Genomic DNA, 14,358 nt, shown 5'->3' with positions numbered 1-14,358 from the left:
TATTTGCCAATGCTTTTATTTTCCATTTATTATTTTCTATTTAGCATGTTATTAGATTCCTTGAATTATTTCTTTATTCTTAATTTAGCATTAAGAGACTGACATATAAATGGAAATGCAAATTGGTCTTTATCAAAATTAAGAAAATTTGCTCAATGAAAATTCTTCTAAAACAGTGGAGTGGAAGCTACTGGGGACCAGGGACTAGGAGGGGTGGGTCAAAGGGAAAACCTTTTGGTTATGCAAGGTAAGTAAATCCTATAACTTTAGATGTAATGAATAAAGCATTTTGAGTACAGTTAATACTGTATTTATATGCAATATTTGTAACAAGAGAACTTAAACAATCTTATACATGAACCATGTGAAGGGATTGATGTTCTCATTTGCTTAATGATGGCAACTATTTCACAACATATATGTGTTAATATATCCGACACCCCTGAGTATACCCCATACAGTTTTTATTTGACAATTACATATCAATTATACATTCCTGGGGGTAACTGTAAAAGAAAGGGCATAAAAAAGATGAAAAGATAAACTAAAAACTTGGAAAATACATTTACAGACCAGCCTCCATAAACCCCTTAGATTTAAAGTATTTTCTCCTGTTTTTAATATAAAAGTTATATATGTTATACTTAGGTGTACAAGCTTTTCTTATAGAATTTTTGCCAAGTCTGTCATTATTAACTTAGTCCCACAGTGGGGAAAATTCACCCCGAAGGAGGAATAAATTATGTTTTCCCTAAATTCCAAAATGGCATGTATCCAGACACCAAAGGCTAAAAGGTGGATTCCTATGCATGGAGAGAAGCCAGGCTTCCTATCTTAGGGAACATCTCAGTTCCTAACAAGGGAGTAGCCTTTATTTCCCTACAGGGCACCCTGAAGTAATCAAGGGAAAGGGTTAATTTCGTATGACTCTAACACATTCACATTTTTTTTTCTGGCTCATTCATTTAAATGTCTGTGGTACTGTTTTATAAGGAGAATTTTAGACTTTTGATAGATTTCCTCACAGTGATGACAGAAGATCTGAAAACAATAGGCATTGAAAAGAGAAGAAATGGGCACACCATGCTTGTTACATGGAATTAATGCCAGAATTACGGTTAACCCCAGTTCTCTAGTCTCGGACATTAACTGTCCATGAGGAATGGATTATCACAGTTAGGAACCTCTGACTACATTTTCTGAGTACTGTAGTAGCTCATCTCTTTATTAACCTCTCACTTAGATATTTTCTTGCAACTGGAAAGAGTGGATACTGAAGAATTCAGATAAGTACATCTTCATGTTTCTTTGCTTGACAGTGTGGAATGCAACACCATTTTATAATATTTAATGTATCAAAGAAAGAACTGATGTGACAAATTCTTAGGTGTACAGCTCTAAAGCTGTTCATCTGACTCCTCAAAAGGAGGTGTTTGTTCCAGGGATATCTGCACGGGGATCATCGCTCTGATGTATTATGTGGTAAAATGGTGACACAGGCTCTCAGGTTCCTACACTTGTTTATTTCTCTTAACCCCATGGCCAACAGGAGATAATATTAATTATACATTTTGGTTGAGCAGTTAGTTCGTTTCCATACCAGTAGTTTTATTGACTGTGGAAAACGGTGCTGCTAATCCACGGAAACCTACAAAGTGTTTTTAAATAGTCTTCAGAAAGGGTCAAAGAGCTGGGATAGCTGATTTATAAATGAAAAATTCAGGATCAAAGGAGTTTAAAACTGTATTTAAATCATGATGAGATACATTGTGGTCTGCAATTAATGTCTGTAGCACCAGGATATTCCCATAATTTCTCAGGAACATGCAATTGCGATTGTCTAGGCCGCTGGAATGATGTTGCTCCTTGGTATCCATGGCAATGATTCCTACTGCACAGTTGCATAAACTTAGTGGCATTTCTAGATAATTGCCACTTTGTGTTCGTGCAGCACAGTACTTAAAGGCCATTGGATTAAAATGTACATTTTCGTTTTAGTCTAAACCTTGTGTTAAGAATCAATAATAAGATACGGATCAGTAGAAGTCAGGGAGTGGGCAGTAATGGCTTGAATGAAAGTAGGGTTAATTGTCAGGCACTCTTTTAAGAAAAGCTGCAACAATCCTTCCCACAATGTCATGAAGGCAACCATTGAGAAGAGTATATTGACTACTTTTAGACATTAAGGCCACATGACTACTTTCCTATTTCATTTTTAACATTTAGTATAGTATTGAAATGTGGCAAAGTATGCCTAAATATGGGGAAAGACCTCCCATAAGAAGCATGACATAAAAGTTCTTTTCAAAATAGGTTTATTTTTATTTAACTGTTTGTGTATTTGCATATGCCACATGCATGCAGGTGCTCAAAAAGGCCAGATGAAAGAGCAGTTGTGAGCCACCTGTAGTGGGTGCTAGAAACTGACCTCAGGTCCTGTAGGAGAGAAGGAGATTTTGTTATTCACTGAGCAATCTCTCTAGGTTCTTGAAGTAAGATTTCCAAGCAAGGAAATATGTAGATTGAAAAACATTTTTTATGCAATACTCTTTCTTCTCATCGACTGTAAGTTTATGAAACATGTATTTATAATTTTTTTCTCTTTTCCAAGTTATTATCAATTCACATTCTGTCTGAAAGAAAAGACCCAGATATTCTGGTTTTGATGAAGAAATCTAATCTTTATTTCTATGATGTTAGCACAATATACTCACACGATAGCTTTGATCTGTACTTAACAAAATACATTTATAGCACTTTACAAACTTTATCAGCTTGGAAAACATTGCATAACATTTTATTAAACACAATACTTCATATATATTATATATTTATAATTTCATTTACTTTAAAAAGATAATTAACTCTCTTTATTCAATACTTGGTTTTATCAATAAAGCACAGCCTAACAGAAGAAGAATCGTTCTCATTAGCAAAGAAGATAAATAGAACACTAAGAAGAGATACCACCTGTTAGTCTGATTTATTTTAAATTAAGGTACCTGTGGAATGTAAACAAATTTTTTGTAATTATTTATTTTTTACAAAAGATGTGTTATCAAATATACATGCAGAGGTCTGAATTCTAGTGTCTATCATTATATTTCCTTAACAATGTGGTACAATTTGTTAAGTCATTAAAAACTGTAGCCTTTGGCACTTTTGAGTAGAAAAAGAATATATCAATAGTATGTAAAGAACAAAAATTCAATGAGTAGAGAAGTACTTTAAAATCCTTTTTTTTTGTTAAGAAATAGGAAAGATTAGGAAATATCATACTGCACCTCAAATACTGCAGCTTGGGTTTTCTTCAGAGAACTAAAACCAGTCCACCCTTCCCTCTCGAAACTGGCCAGGCCAGCGGGGACATTGTGACAGGGGTGATGTAAAGAAGTGGGGAAGGCCACAGTTTACTCCCACTTCCTTCTCTGAGAAGGAACTTGCCAGAAGGGTTACGGTTGAGTCTATATTTTATTGCCAGAGTTTTCAATTCTGCTGGTTTCAGCTCAATTCCTAATGCCTTAGGAGGATGAGTTTTCTAAAAAGCTCTGCCCTTTGAATGTAGAAGCTGAGAATGGATGATAGGATTCCTTGCTGGACAGCTGTTGTTCTCATTGAAAACTGCACTGAGTTCAGACCAACCAGCTCTGCTGTTGGCTGTTTCCCTCCCCCTCCCTCTCCCCCTCTCTTGGCAATCATCGAGTGTACATTATAATTCTTAAGACATGGCATGAAAAAAGGTTAATACCAAATTTCAACAACCAAATCCTTCTCCACACTTTAAACAGCTAACTTGGAAAACCACTTCAAAAATATGTTATCTTCTTGCTATCAACAATAAGGTTTCCTCTGATTTAGGCTCAAGGCTCTAGATTCAAGACAGACATCCAAAACTGTTGGTTATACTCTAAGCACAAAAGCTTTACCTGGTCTCATATTTTGAAGATATGCTTTCTAAACTTATACTGTGATACACTTCTATTTATCAATTAGCATTTGCCTAGATTCTTACTGTTGATGTGCAGTTAAAAGTGTGTCAGGAAAGGGAGTCAAACTCACCCCCACTGTGGCTCCACTATGGTGATTATCAAGATAACATGAAAATGAAATGCTCTGGAACAAAATGAAACTTTGGGATTACTTAACTGATGTGATAACCTATGCCATCGGATTGGAGACATCTTGACCTTGACCAGTGTATCTGGCATTGGTACGCACAGTTTCAACCTTTGGCTCAGATTTCTTGTGTAGGACCTCACAGCAGTGTATTTTGCACAAAGAATGTAAGTTGTCACTTTTGCTTTCTTAAAATAGAAGAATGTGTGTAACCTCAGAAAACTTAATAAACTAAGGGAAAGCCATAAAATGAAAAATGTAATCACAATAATTTCAAAATATTCTCTAAAACAATGTATTTTAAGTATGCGAATACACTCACTAAAAAAAAATATACCAGAAAGCAGCATTACCAATACTTAAATAAAAAGAAGAAAAATGATGCAGAGAACTAGTTATTCTGTTTCACTGAAAACATTCCTACAAGCTTTCAGATGTTGAAAAAAAGCATCTTTCAAAGAAATGCTCAAAACCCTGTCCAATTCTTTTTCTTTTCTTTTCTTCTCTTTTCTTTTCTTTTCTTTTTTCTTTTCTTTTCTTTTCTTTTCTTTTCTTTTCTTTTCTTTTCTTTTCTTTTCTTTTCTTTTCTTTTCTTTTCTTTTCTTTTCTTTTCTTTTCTTTTCTTTTCTTTTCTTTTCTTTTCTTTTCTTTTCTTTTCTACCATGAGAGAGCCACTACAGGGAAGCCAAGAATGGTCTATTCTAACACAAAGTCACTGGCGTCTTCTGAATGAAGTAGCATTTCTCTGACGAGGGGTTGCACACCACTATTTCACAGCTACATAGAGTTTGAGAGTTTAAATGGTAGATGCACTGTGATAATCAGCACCGCCCAGTCTGCTCTTCTGGTGCAGAGTCTGCAAAAATGAATAATATATAATACCGCATGGCCTCTGCTGTTGGGAAAACCTATGTGTTTTGGGTTCCCACAGCTAATTATAATGAAAAAAAAAACCTCCATTAAGTTGGCACATTCAGAAAGTTAAATACTATACATCGGAGGAAATCACTTTATCTTAATACTACCTTCTGCAAAGCCTGTGTCTTAAGGACTGTTCTGATGATGAGTTTAGTTCGGGTCTTGCTTTGTGCTTTTCCTTTACCTTGGTGTAAAATCGTCACGATTTCTGTGGTGGTTCAGTGAGAGTTCCAGGCTGATGGTAAACAATCTAGTTGGACAAGAAGGCTCTCCATATCTTCTAGGAAAAAAAAGGCCCCCAAACAAAACAAAACAAAAACCCAAAAGAGCACAAGGTACAATAAACGAGTGGTCTTGGGGTGAGGGTGGGGGGTGGGGGTGTCATCAAAATGATGACAAGAGGGCCATCTCTCAATCCTTATAAGCCCGTGTGGGGGAGGTTCCTTTGTAGAAGATGTTTCTTGTGTTTTCAGGGCTGTTGCTTCTTTCCGGGATCAAGATGATGTTGCCCTTCCTGCGCAGGGTGGAGTCGCGTGAGGAGGACACGGACAGTGTCTCTGAGCCTATCTCGCTGCCCTCCACCGGGGTCACTCGGATGGTGGTGATGCCGTGGTGGTGGTGCTCGTTGCTGTCGATGTTGCTTCTTTTGCGATCTCCAGAACCAAAGCTGTCTTTGAGGGACTCACAGCTTTCTGAGTCCCTGTTGAGGTCATTGAGCTCATAGGTTTGGCGCAGACTACTTTTCTCCGGAGCTTTCCACTTCCAGGAGCCACTGCCTTCGCCCTCGGTGGACGACGGGATCTGAATGATGGGCCTGTTGTTCTCGGGATGAGCCTCCACTCGCACGATGCCGCTGGGCTCGTGGTCAGTCAGGGTTTTGTAGCGGATGGAGCCTGTGCAGGTGACCGTGCTACCTTCGGCATTCTTGGGGCTGCTCTGCAACACGCCCTGCTGCTTGGACATGGCGATGACCTGCATGATGCGTGGCTGGTTGTTGCTCCGGTTACAGGCCACGGTCTTCTCAGCTGCTTTCAGCCACTTGGCTCGTGCAGAACTGCTCTTGGGCGAGGTGCTTATGTTTTCCTGGGTCTCCTCGGGGATGTGCACCAATTGGGAAGAGCCAGGGCGGGACTGGATGGACACGCGTGGCCCTCCTGGCATACTATTGTTGCACCCGGGGACTGTACCAGGCTGGATCTTGAGGTACTGATTGCCCGGGACATGGTGATCTCCATTCACCCCCACTCTCGAGGGCTCTGAGCTGGACCTCATTTCTATGGATCTGGGTGGTGACTGGCCTTCTGGTTCAGTGTCCATAACCTGCAGGGACATCTTACGACTCTCATTCTTGCTCTTCCACTGGGTAAGGAGCTGTTTGGACCGGGCAGAATCCATAGAGGCATGGATGCTCGCGTTTCTTCTCACTGGGTCTTCCACGGAGGGGGTGTTGGCTCTGGGCAGCGTGTTGCTGAAGGTCACCATGCTCTCCTTCCCCATGGGGCTCCTAGGAGTGATGATTTCTACGTCAGCGTTGGCCCTCTTGAGATTTGTTAAGGAGCTTGCATCCCTGTGGTTTCGGTTAAGGATACCCTCTGTGTGAGCAATACCATCACCACTGCTCCCATTTTTAGCTGATAAAACCCTGCTGGGGTCTTGATTGAGGTCTGTCAGTGACCTGAGGGCATCTCTGTGCTGAAGCATACTGTCTTCACTAGGCAGAAAATTCCCTACAGCATACAGGCCCTGGGGTTGGAGGAAAAATGACAGGTATCACACACTAGAAGGAACAAGTAATCACGGTTCTCCTAGAATGCCCAAGGGAGCACACAACTGAGGTAGGTACTGTACATATGGATCAAATACCAATAAAACAATGAAAATGTAATCACTCAGGTGTGGGGTGGGGGGGGTAGGGTGGGGGGGAATAATAGTGGTGTATGTAGCTCTTAACTGTCTGGACCACTGAGCTAATCGCTCAGAAATAGGGCGAGTCCTTTCAGTCCCGGCAGATGTGATTGTCACACTGTGTGTATGTTTCGGAAAGAAAAGATAGACAATGAAAGAAATAAAGACTTTTTTCCTGCATTCCAAAGATACTCATTTTTTTTTTCTGGACTCAAGAGCTTCTTTTTAAGAGACAGCTCAAGACATTTGAATGATTTATCTTCCCCTTTCAATCATACCTCCTGATGGCAAACAGCAGCACTTCAGGGAAATATAGAACAATGGATCATTCATAAAAACCCTGTGTGGGGTTTGGAAATGAGGGCAGGGACATATACATTGTTTCAAATCACACTCTAGCCTTGGTTGTCTGCTTTAAACTTGACCTTCAAGGGAAGTTGGATTAAATTACTTCTTTATACCAAATGTGGGCCAAGTTTTACTTAATTTTGTCTTCATATTTAGTCCTTTATTTGTTTTGTTTCAGATTTGGAAAAGGTTAAATTTCAGTATCAAAATTATTATTCTGGTTACAGGAGATCATGAAGCAAGTGTCTACCTGTGAGATAGTTTCAGTTGAAGGTGGCTGGCTCTACCTTTTAAGCCTAAGACACGCAATTTCATGGTTTTAGTATTTTAGAGAATGCTTGGCACCAAGGAGCAGCATAGGCTTAGGAATGGTAATGTTCCAAATAGAATAAAATCTATCCCCCCATCTCCCCATCTCCCCATCTGTCTGTCTTTCTGTCTGTCTGTCTGTCTGTCCGTCTGTCCCTCTCTGTGTGTGTGTTGAGATAAGTCCTCATTATAATTATATGGTTGGCTTGGGATTTGTTAGGAAGATTGGGATGGTCCCCAAACCTGCAGAAGATGAATATCTGGCTCTGCCTCTCAAGTGCTAGGATTTTAGCCATATGCCATCATGTGTAAATTAACCTTTTTTTCATTTTCTTCTCCCCCCTCTCTCTTTCTTCCTTTCATTCTCGTTCTTTCTTTCTTTCTTTCTTTCTTTCTTTCTTTCTTTCTTTCTTTCTTTCTCTCTCTCTCTCTCTCTCTCTCTCTCTCTCTCTTTCTTTCTTTCCTTCCTTCCTTCCTTTCTCTCTTTCTTTCTTCTCCCTCCTCCTCCTCCTCCTTTATATTTTTTAAGAAGACTTTGTCAGGTAGACCAGGCTGACCTTAAATTTGCAGTTCTCCTGCTTACGTCTCTTAAGATTACAGGCATGAACTTTGCCCTGGCTATCCTGTTAGTTAGTGTCTTCTTTCAAATCTATATACCTGTGTCCTTGGCACAAAGACTCCCTAACATTCTTTTAATAGTTGCATTTCAGTTGTATGTCTGAGGAAAACTTCCACTGAACAGTAAGTTTTGACCCTATTGTATAATATTCAGTGCTCAGAATGGTAATATAGTGATTTAATTCTTATTTTGAAAGACATGTGAAACAAGCAGTTATTAGTTTTAATTAATTAGCTAACTAATTAATTAATTTTGTGGTACTGGGAACCTAACCAAGGGCTTGTGTGCTCTACTACTGAGCTATAGCTCTAATTCAATTCTATAGGTAAAGGATCAAGTTTCTGAGTGGCTCTGAAGTGTTGAACGTCATACCCATAACCTTTGGGTTGGTTGTAAAGCTCATGTGAATGCCAGGGTACTGAGGTCTTACATGACTGCAACGGGCACACTATGACTACAAGTGGGATCTCTTTTCTCCTTCTCTTGTAGCACTCACTGCTGGTTGACACTCCATAACCACCTTGGCTTATGTGCCCTTATTACCCTTGACTTCAATGTGATCCTCCCCTCTCTGCTAAAGAAAGCATGTAGCAGTAAAATTTAGTTTCATCATTGGCCCTAAAGGCAGAATCATTGCATACTCCATAAATATTTTTACATGATTTTTTTTTTTTGTAATTCCATTCTTACAAGCACCAAGATCACATGGCTAAGAGCCGTGGCTATAGGCAACAGATGTTTATGTCTGTCAGCCCCTCTTAGTTTCTTTCTTGTTGCCTGTTCCTATTTGTCACCTGCATATTGATTACCCTTGGCTCTTTTTGACTCTGTGATCTGGCAATTGTGCATGTACTAAATAACTACAATGATACTCCTATAAGTAACGTCCCTGGCTTACAAAGTTCTCATGGCTTTTCTGTCCTTCAGACACAACTATTTAAGTGCCTGTTGATTCATCATGAGCCCCTCAAATGCTTTTCTCTCTAGCAATCTATTACTTTGATTATTTACCTGGTCTACTGAATAGGTCACCATAAGCCTTGTCTTCCAAGATACAAATTTGACCATCATTTCTCATTCCAACATTTCCCTTTCTTTGCAGCTGTTCTTTCACACTTCTGTCTCTTTGTGTGATAATCTCTTCCCCTTGAATGTGATTTATACTCTTGTACCTTACCACACCATTTCTAGAGACACTTCCTGATATTCCATTGGCAATTCCCTATTCCTTGGAACTACATTCTGTCACTAGGCATGTTGTAACCATTTATACTAATATTTGTATACTATGAGTCTCTGAGGGATGGATCCTTTGTTTTATGATAGATGTCAATGGGAAGACAATGAATATTTAAGATGAATGAAAGGATGCATGCATGACTACTTTCAATAGGCACTACCAGTTTCCTTATAATGCAGATATTTATCTAGAAGATGTTTAGCATGTTTGAGAGATAAAAACAATGATAAAAATTCCACAGTTAGTTGGAACATAGCTACATTCCAGAAATTGCACATTTATGGTGGGAAAATTACATCAACTTTCTCCAAAACTTCACTATTCATTCTTTTATTTCTCTCCACTTTCCTCATATGTAAAATTTCAATATACATGCTATAGCACTCTCTCTCTCTCTCTCTCCACACACACACACACACACACACACACACACACACACACACACACACACACACACAGTGCTTACTTTAAGACTGAAAACCAATGATCCTCAACTGAATTCTGCCTCACAAGAAGAACTCATTAAATCATTTTATTGGTAATAGAGAATAATTTGACATAGAATGAAGATGCCTCCTATGATTTTTCTCATAAATATGATACATCATGAGTAATGTATTATACAAAATATCCTATGAAAGCCTTTCCATCTTAAACTGTAATTTACCAAACAATAATAATGTTATTTACCAAATATAGTGCGATTCCTCCTCCTATTAAAAAGCCACAATAGACATCGACTGGATGGTTCTTATATTGAGTTATCCGTGTTAGTCCGCAGATGATCCCACAGATGATAAATGTGAAGACCAAGAGAGGTTTCAGGAGCTTAGAGGAATCGGTTAATGTGGAATTGAAGTACATCTTTAAAATGAAAGAGGTGAGTTAAGTGTGCGAGAAAGGCCACTGTGTTAGAAAAGTCTAAGCAAACCAGAAGTTTAACCCAAATGTCTGACTGATACACTCAATGTAATGTTCACCCTTTCCACTTGCCATGGCTAAGTTCTCAGCTGGCCAAGGAGCAAAATGCATGACACAGTCACGAAATGAACAGCGGGGCTCTCGTGTAATTGCAGGAAATTTGAAAACTATTGAAGCAGTATTTGGCCTGTGAATCCTCACCTCCTTCTTATATACCACATTGTTTTAGTGCATTTGTATCGCAAAAGACTTCACAGGCTATGTCAATCAAACACAAGAGCTCTTCATTGCCTAACACTTATTAAATTGACAGCAACCCAGAATTAACCATTGTCACATAAATACTGAAAGCCGTGTTCCTGTTTGGTTTTCTGTACATTTAATAAAAGCACTTTGGTTTTGGTTATTTTCATCTATTTCCTAAATATCTTCCCACCAAGTATTACATTAAAATGGTCCAAAGTTAAGCAAGTATTATGACTCTCAATGAAAAAATTCTTTGATTTTTACCTTTTTTTTTTCTAAGTAGCATCTGATAACTGCTTTAGATGCTATTTGTATTAAAGGGAGGCAGAACTAAATTGTAATCAGCCACCTGAAGGAAACATTAATTTCTCAGCTTTTCTAAAGGTCACAATTTAACAATAAGAAACCTAATACTTACGGAAACATACACAGCGGCAAAGGCAGCGAGGGTCGCATGTTGGGACGGGAATGACTTTCTGCCAAAGGAAGAGAGCCAAGTTATGCATCTTAGTTTGAGTGTGCTGCCAGCAATCACCTCAAGACTTCTCGGCAAGATGTTCAACTCAAAGCCACAAAGCCTTAATTCATATCTGGTTTACTGAGAGAACCAGAGTGATTTACTACCCTCAGCAGTATTCTTGGTCACCATTAGCATTAAAGAGTAGCAGTGACACACTTTTCAGTAAAAATTAAAGTGAAAGGAAGTAGGAAATACATATTAGGTGGGCAAAGGAACACGCAAGATGAAGTCTGTAATGAGTTAGAAGACGTTGACTACTCTCGGGTTACAACTACAACAGTTCACCGTGAAAGTTCATAACATGTTGGGCTTGATGTTTTAACCATTTTTTTTGTGTGCTCCAAGATAGTTTCATTACATTAAGTGATAAAGTTATTTTCCTATACCAGTAGGTCTTAATGAATTTTTATGTTCTAAAATTGTGTAAGAAAAGTCCAGTTTTAACAAATTGATTCTCTGCTTAGCCCACTGAAACGTGAATATTACCTCTAAAACAACAGATAATTTTCTTAAATTAAACAGCTTAGGGAGCAAGGTTCATTTACAACACTATTCATGGGAGCACACACAGAAAAGGATACACAGAAAAAGAACTAGAAATTTCTTTCAATGGGAGAAAAACATGGAAAAAGAGTCATGGATATTATTGCTTTTCTAATTATTTGATGGTTGCAATTCAACACAAACAAATGTAGAAGAAATGAGAAATAATGTTCTTTAATGTAGATACACAATTACTGATTGGTCCATGGACTTTGCTTCTGTGAGAAGTCATTAAATAACAAATACAATTTTCATAATAATTGTTTAGTGTTCTCCATCTCTCTACTTATTTCTTTTGAGTTTCTCAGGAACTTATTCTTGTCTTTAAGTTTATTTTACTTTGTTGATTGAAAAGAATTCAATGTATTAGTAGCTCTTTGAGTTTTGTATTCTTAACTTTCTGAAATGTAAATTCAGGAGCTAACATTCTTGTATTCATCCAAAGAAAAGAGATGTCATTGTAGATGTTACTCCTTCACAAGCTTCAGAAAAGTAAAATTTACCTACTTTAAAAATAAAGGCTACAGAAGAGGTATGATACAAATATTTGGTAATTAACATAAACCAGTCCAACGTACATATTGACTGTTGGCTATAAGGGATCATTGATGTCATAGAACACAATATATGGGTTCAGTGAAGGAGATCCTGTAGCAAGACTGTGAAACTGACATTCGGGGACTTTCAGGGAAGGATTCAGAACATGCCACTAGCCCATATCTGTGTTAAAGTCACTGAGGAGATTATTGCATTGAAAACATAAGTAAAATAAAGGTCATTGTGACTGAAAATGGGATGCTTAGACGGTACAGGGGTGACGTGACACAAATATCAGGGTGGAATAGTTTTAAAGTTCTGCTTTCCACCTGCCACTGTTGATGACTGTAAGGTCAGATCCTGAACAAATGTCTTCCACGATGTAGGAGTTTTCTTTGCAGGATACATTCAGAGAGGTATAGTTTGGCTTGCACACAGTCAGAAAGTATGGTGCCTGATATCCTGTGGAGAGCTGTATGATATCTGTAATGAGAGCTGTGGAGCACAGTCCAAACACATGGACACCTAGAAGCAAATGGAAAACACTGTTACCAAGTCACTGCCTGAAGAGGGGTTTCCATTAGTGTTAACTATGCATATCGTATGCTGATATGTGACCTTATAGAACACTGCTATTTTCTCTAATATAGGAAGTTTTAAAACTATGCTGATATGTTAGTGCAACATAATACACTGAGAATTCTCCAAGCAGTAAGTATACTATAGTCACTCTTGTTAATTAGGCTATATCCTTTATATATAAATATTTGTTTTTAATTAGTGTGTCTGTGCACCTCTGAGCATAGGTCCCTGCAAAGCACAGAAGAAGGTGTCAGATTTTGAGAGCTGGAGTTACAGGGAGCTGTGAGTGGCCTGATGTGGGTGCTAAAGTTCTGAACCTGGGTCCTCTGCAAGAGCAGTGTGTATGTTTAACTCATGAGCCATGTCCCCAGTGCCTAAGGTCATTTCTTACCAGGGTTCACCAAAGGTCACTTGTCATCTACTTGGGAGAAAGCTGAGGAATGATTTGAGAAGGACAGGGTATGAGAAATGTAGTAGAATTAAAATGCGACTAATTTCATTCTCTTTGTTTTGCGATCAACTGATCTTATTTGGCCCATCCATGTGATCATGGGTTTGAAACTGTTCATTGGAATCTGGCGGATTTATGACTAAGACAACTTCCCCTACCGATCCCCCAGTACTAAAGCTCAGCAATGTGAACAAGAACTTTTAGGGAGGAGGGGAAGTTGACAGGGATAGGAAGGACATAAAAGCAAATGAGGAGGTGAGAATAGTCAGTCTGCATAAAGTATCATGTACAAAATTCACAAAGAAGTAATATAATAAAAGTCATTTAAATTTGTAATATGATGTATACAACCAATTAAAAAATAACTTAAAACTTCTGAGCATTTCTGGGTAATTTAGCCTCTTTTCTCACCATGGTCTATAAATCCAGGCACAGTTTCTAAACCCTCCAGAATCCATTGTCTCATTCTCTATGTAGCACAATCCTGCTAAGAGTGCTAATTAAGCAAAGAAGAGGGAAGGCAGGCTTTGCTGTAATAACCAAATAACAGCTGCAGCCAGGGAAGCAGAGGGAGCTGCCTTATTTGGTGGTGATGTTCAATATCTCCAGCCAAAATCCCACTTTTATCTTCTGGGACCAATCATAAATTACGAAGCCTCAAGCTCTATACTTGTTTGAAGTCACTTGCTTGGCTCATCTTGTGAGTAGTTCCTTCTACGATGCAATCTAGCACTTACATTTCCTCCCAGGTTGTCTTGACTCCCACATTCGTTCTGACTCAGAAGCTTGACTTCTGATTCATGAGTCACTCACAGCATCATTCTGAGAGGCACCCCATCACCCTCTCCAGACCAGCATAGCTGACCTGTACACACCATTTTCCATTCTTCTCCTCTAGTGATTGTACCCTAATCAGCACAGCCCCAGTGTCACTGATACTGGGGATTTATGACACAGAAAGCTGAACTCTACATTCTACTTCCCAGAAGCATGAATAAGCTCTACCCTTTTTCAAATATATATAAATTATTGTGTAGGTGTGTCAGGATGTGTAATAGTGTGAGGATGCCCATGGAGACTAGGGAAAGTGTCATATCCCTCAG

General features: G+C 38.7%; 1 protein-coding gene across 1 annotated transcript in view; it reads right to left on the bottom strand.

The window, feature by feature from the left end:
* Nucleotides 1-2,648: 2,648 nt before the first annotated feature.
* Plppr4 (phospholipid phosphatase related 4) overlaps nt 2,649-14,358 on the bottom strand; it is a 41,847-nt gene continuing 30,137 nt past the window's right edge. The window contains exons 4-7 of the mRNA XM_021158220.2: nt 12,552-12,747; nt 11,041-11,098; nt 10,146-10,319; nt 2,649-6,777 (exon numbers count right to left, since the gene is read on the bottom strand). Of these exons, the coding sequence (XP_021013879.1) occupies nt 5,446-6,777; nt 10,146-10,319; nt 11,041-11,098; nt 12,552-12,747 (1,760 nt within the window). The 3' untranslated portion in view covers nt 2,649-5,445. The remainder of the gene's footprint in view (nt 6,778-10,145; nt 10,320-11,040; nt 11,099-12,551; nt 12,748-14,358) is intronic.

The sequence above is a fragment of the Mus caroli genome, unplaced genomic scaffold (genome assembly GCF_978045245.1).
Source record: "Mus caroli unplaced genomic scaffold, Mus_caroli_1 scaffold_3, whole genome shotgun sequence".
In the NCBI taxonomy this organism is placed as follows: Eukaryota; Metazoa; Chordata; class Mammalia; order Rodentia; family Muridae; genus Mus; species Mus caroli.
The sequence above is the reverse complement of the archived record's forward strand: the minus strand, read 5'-3'. Positions and strand labels throughout refer to the sequence as shown.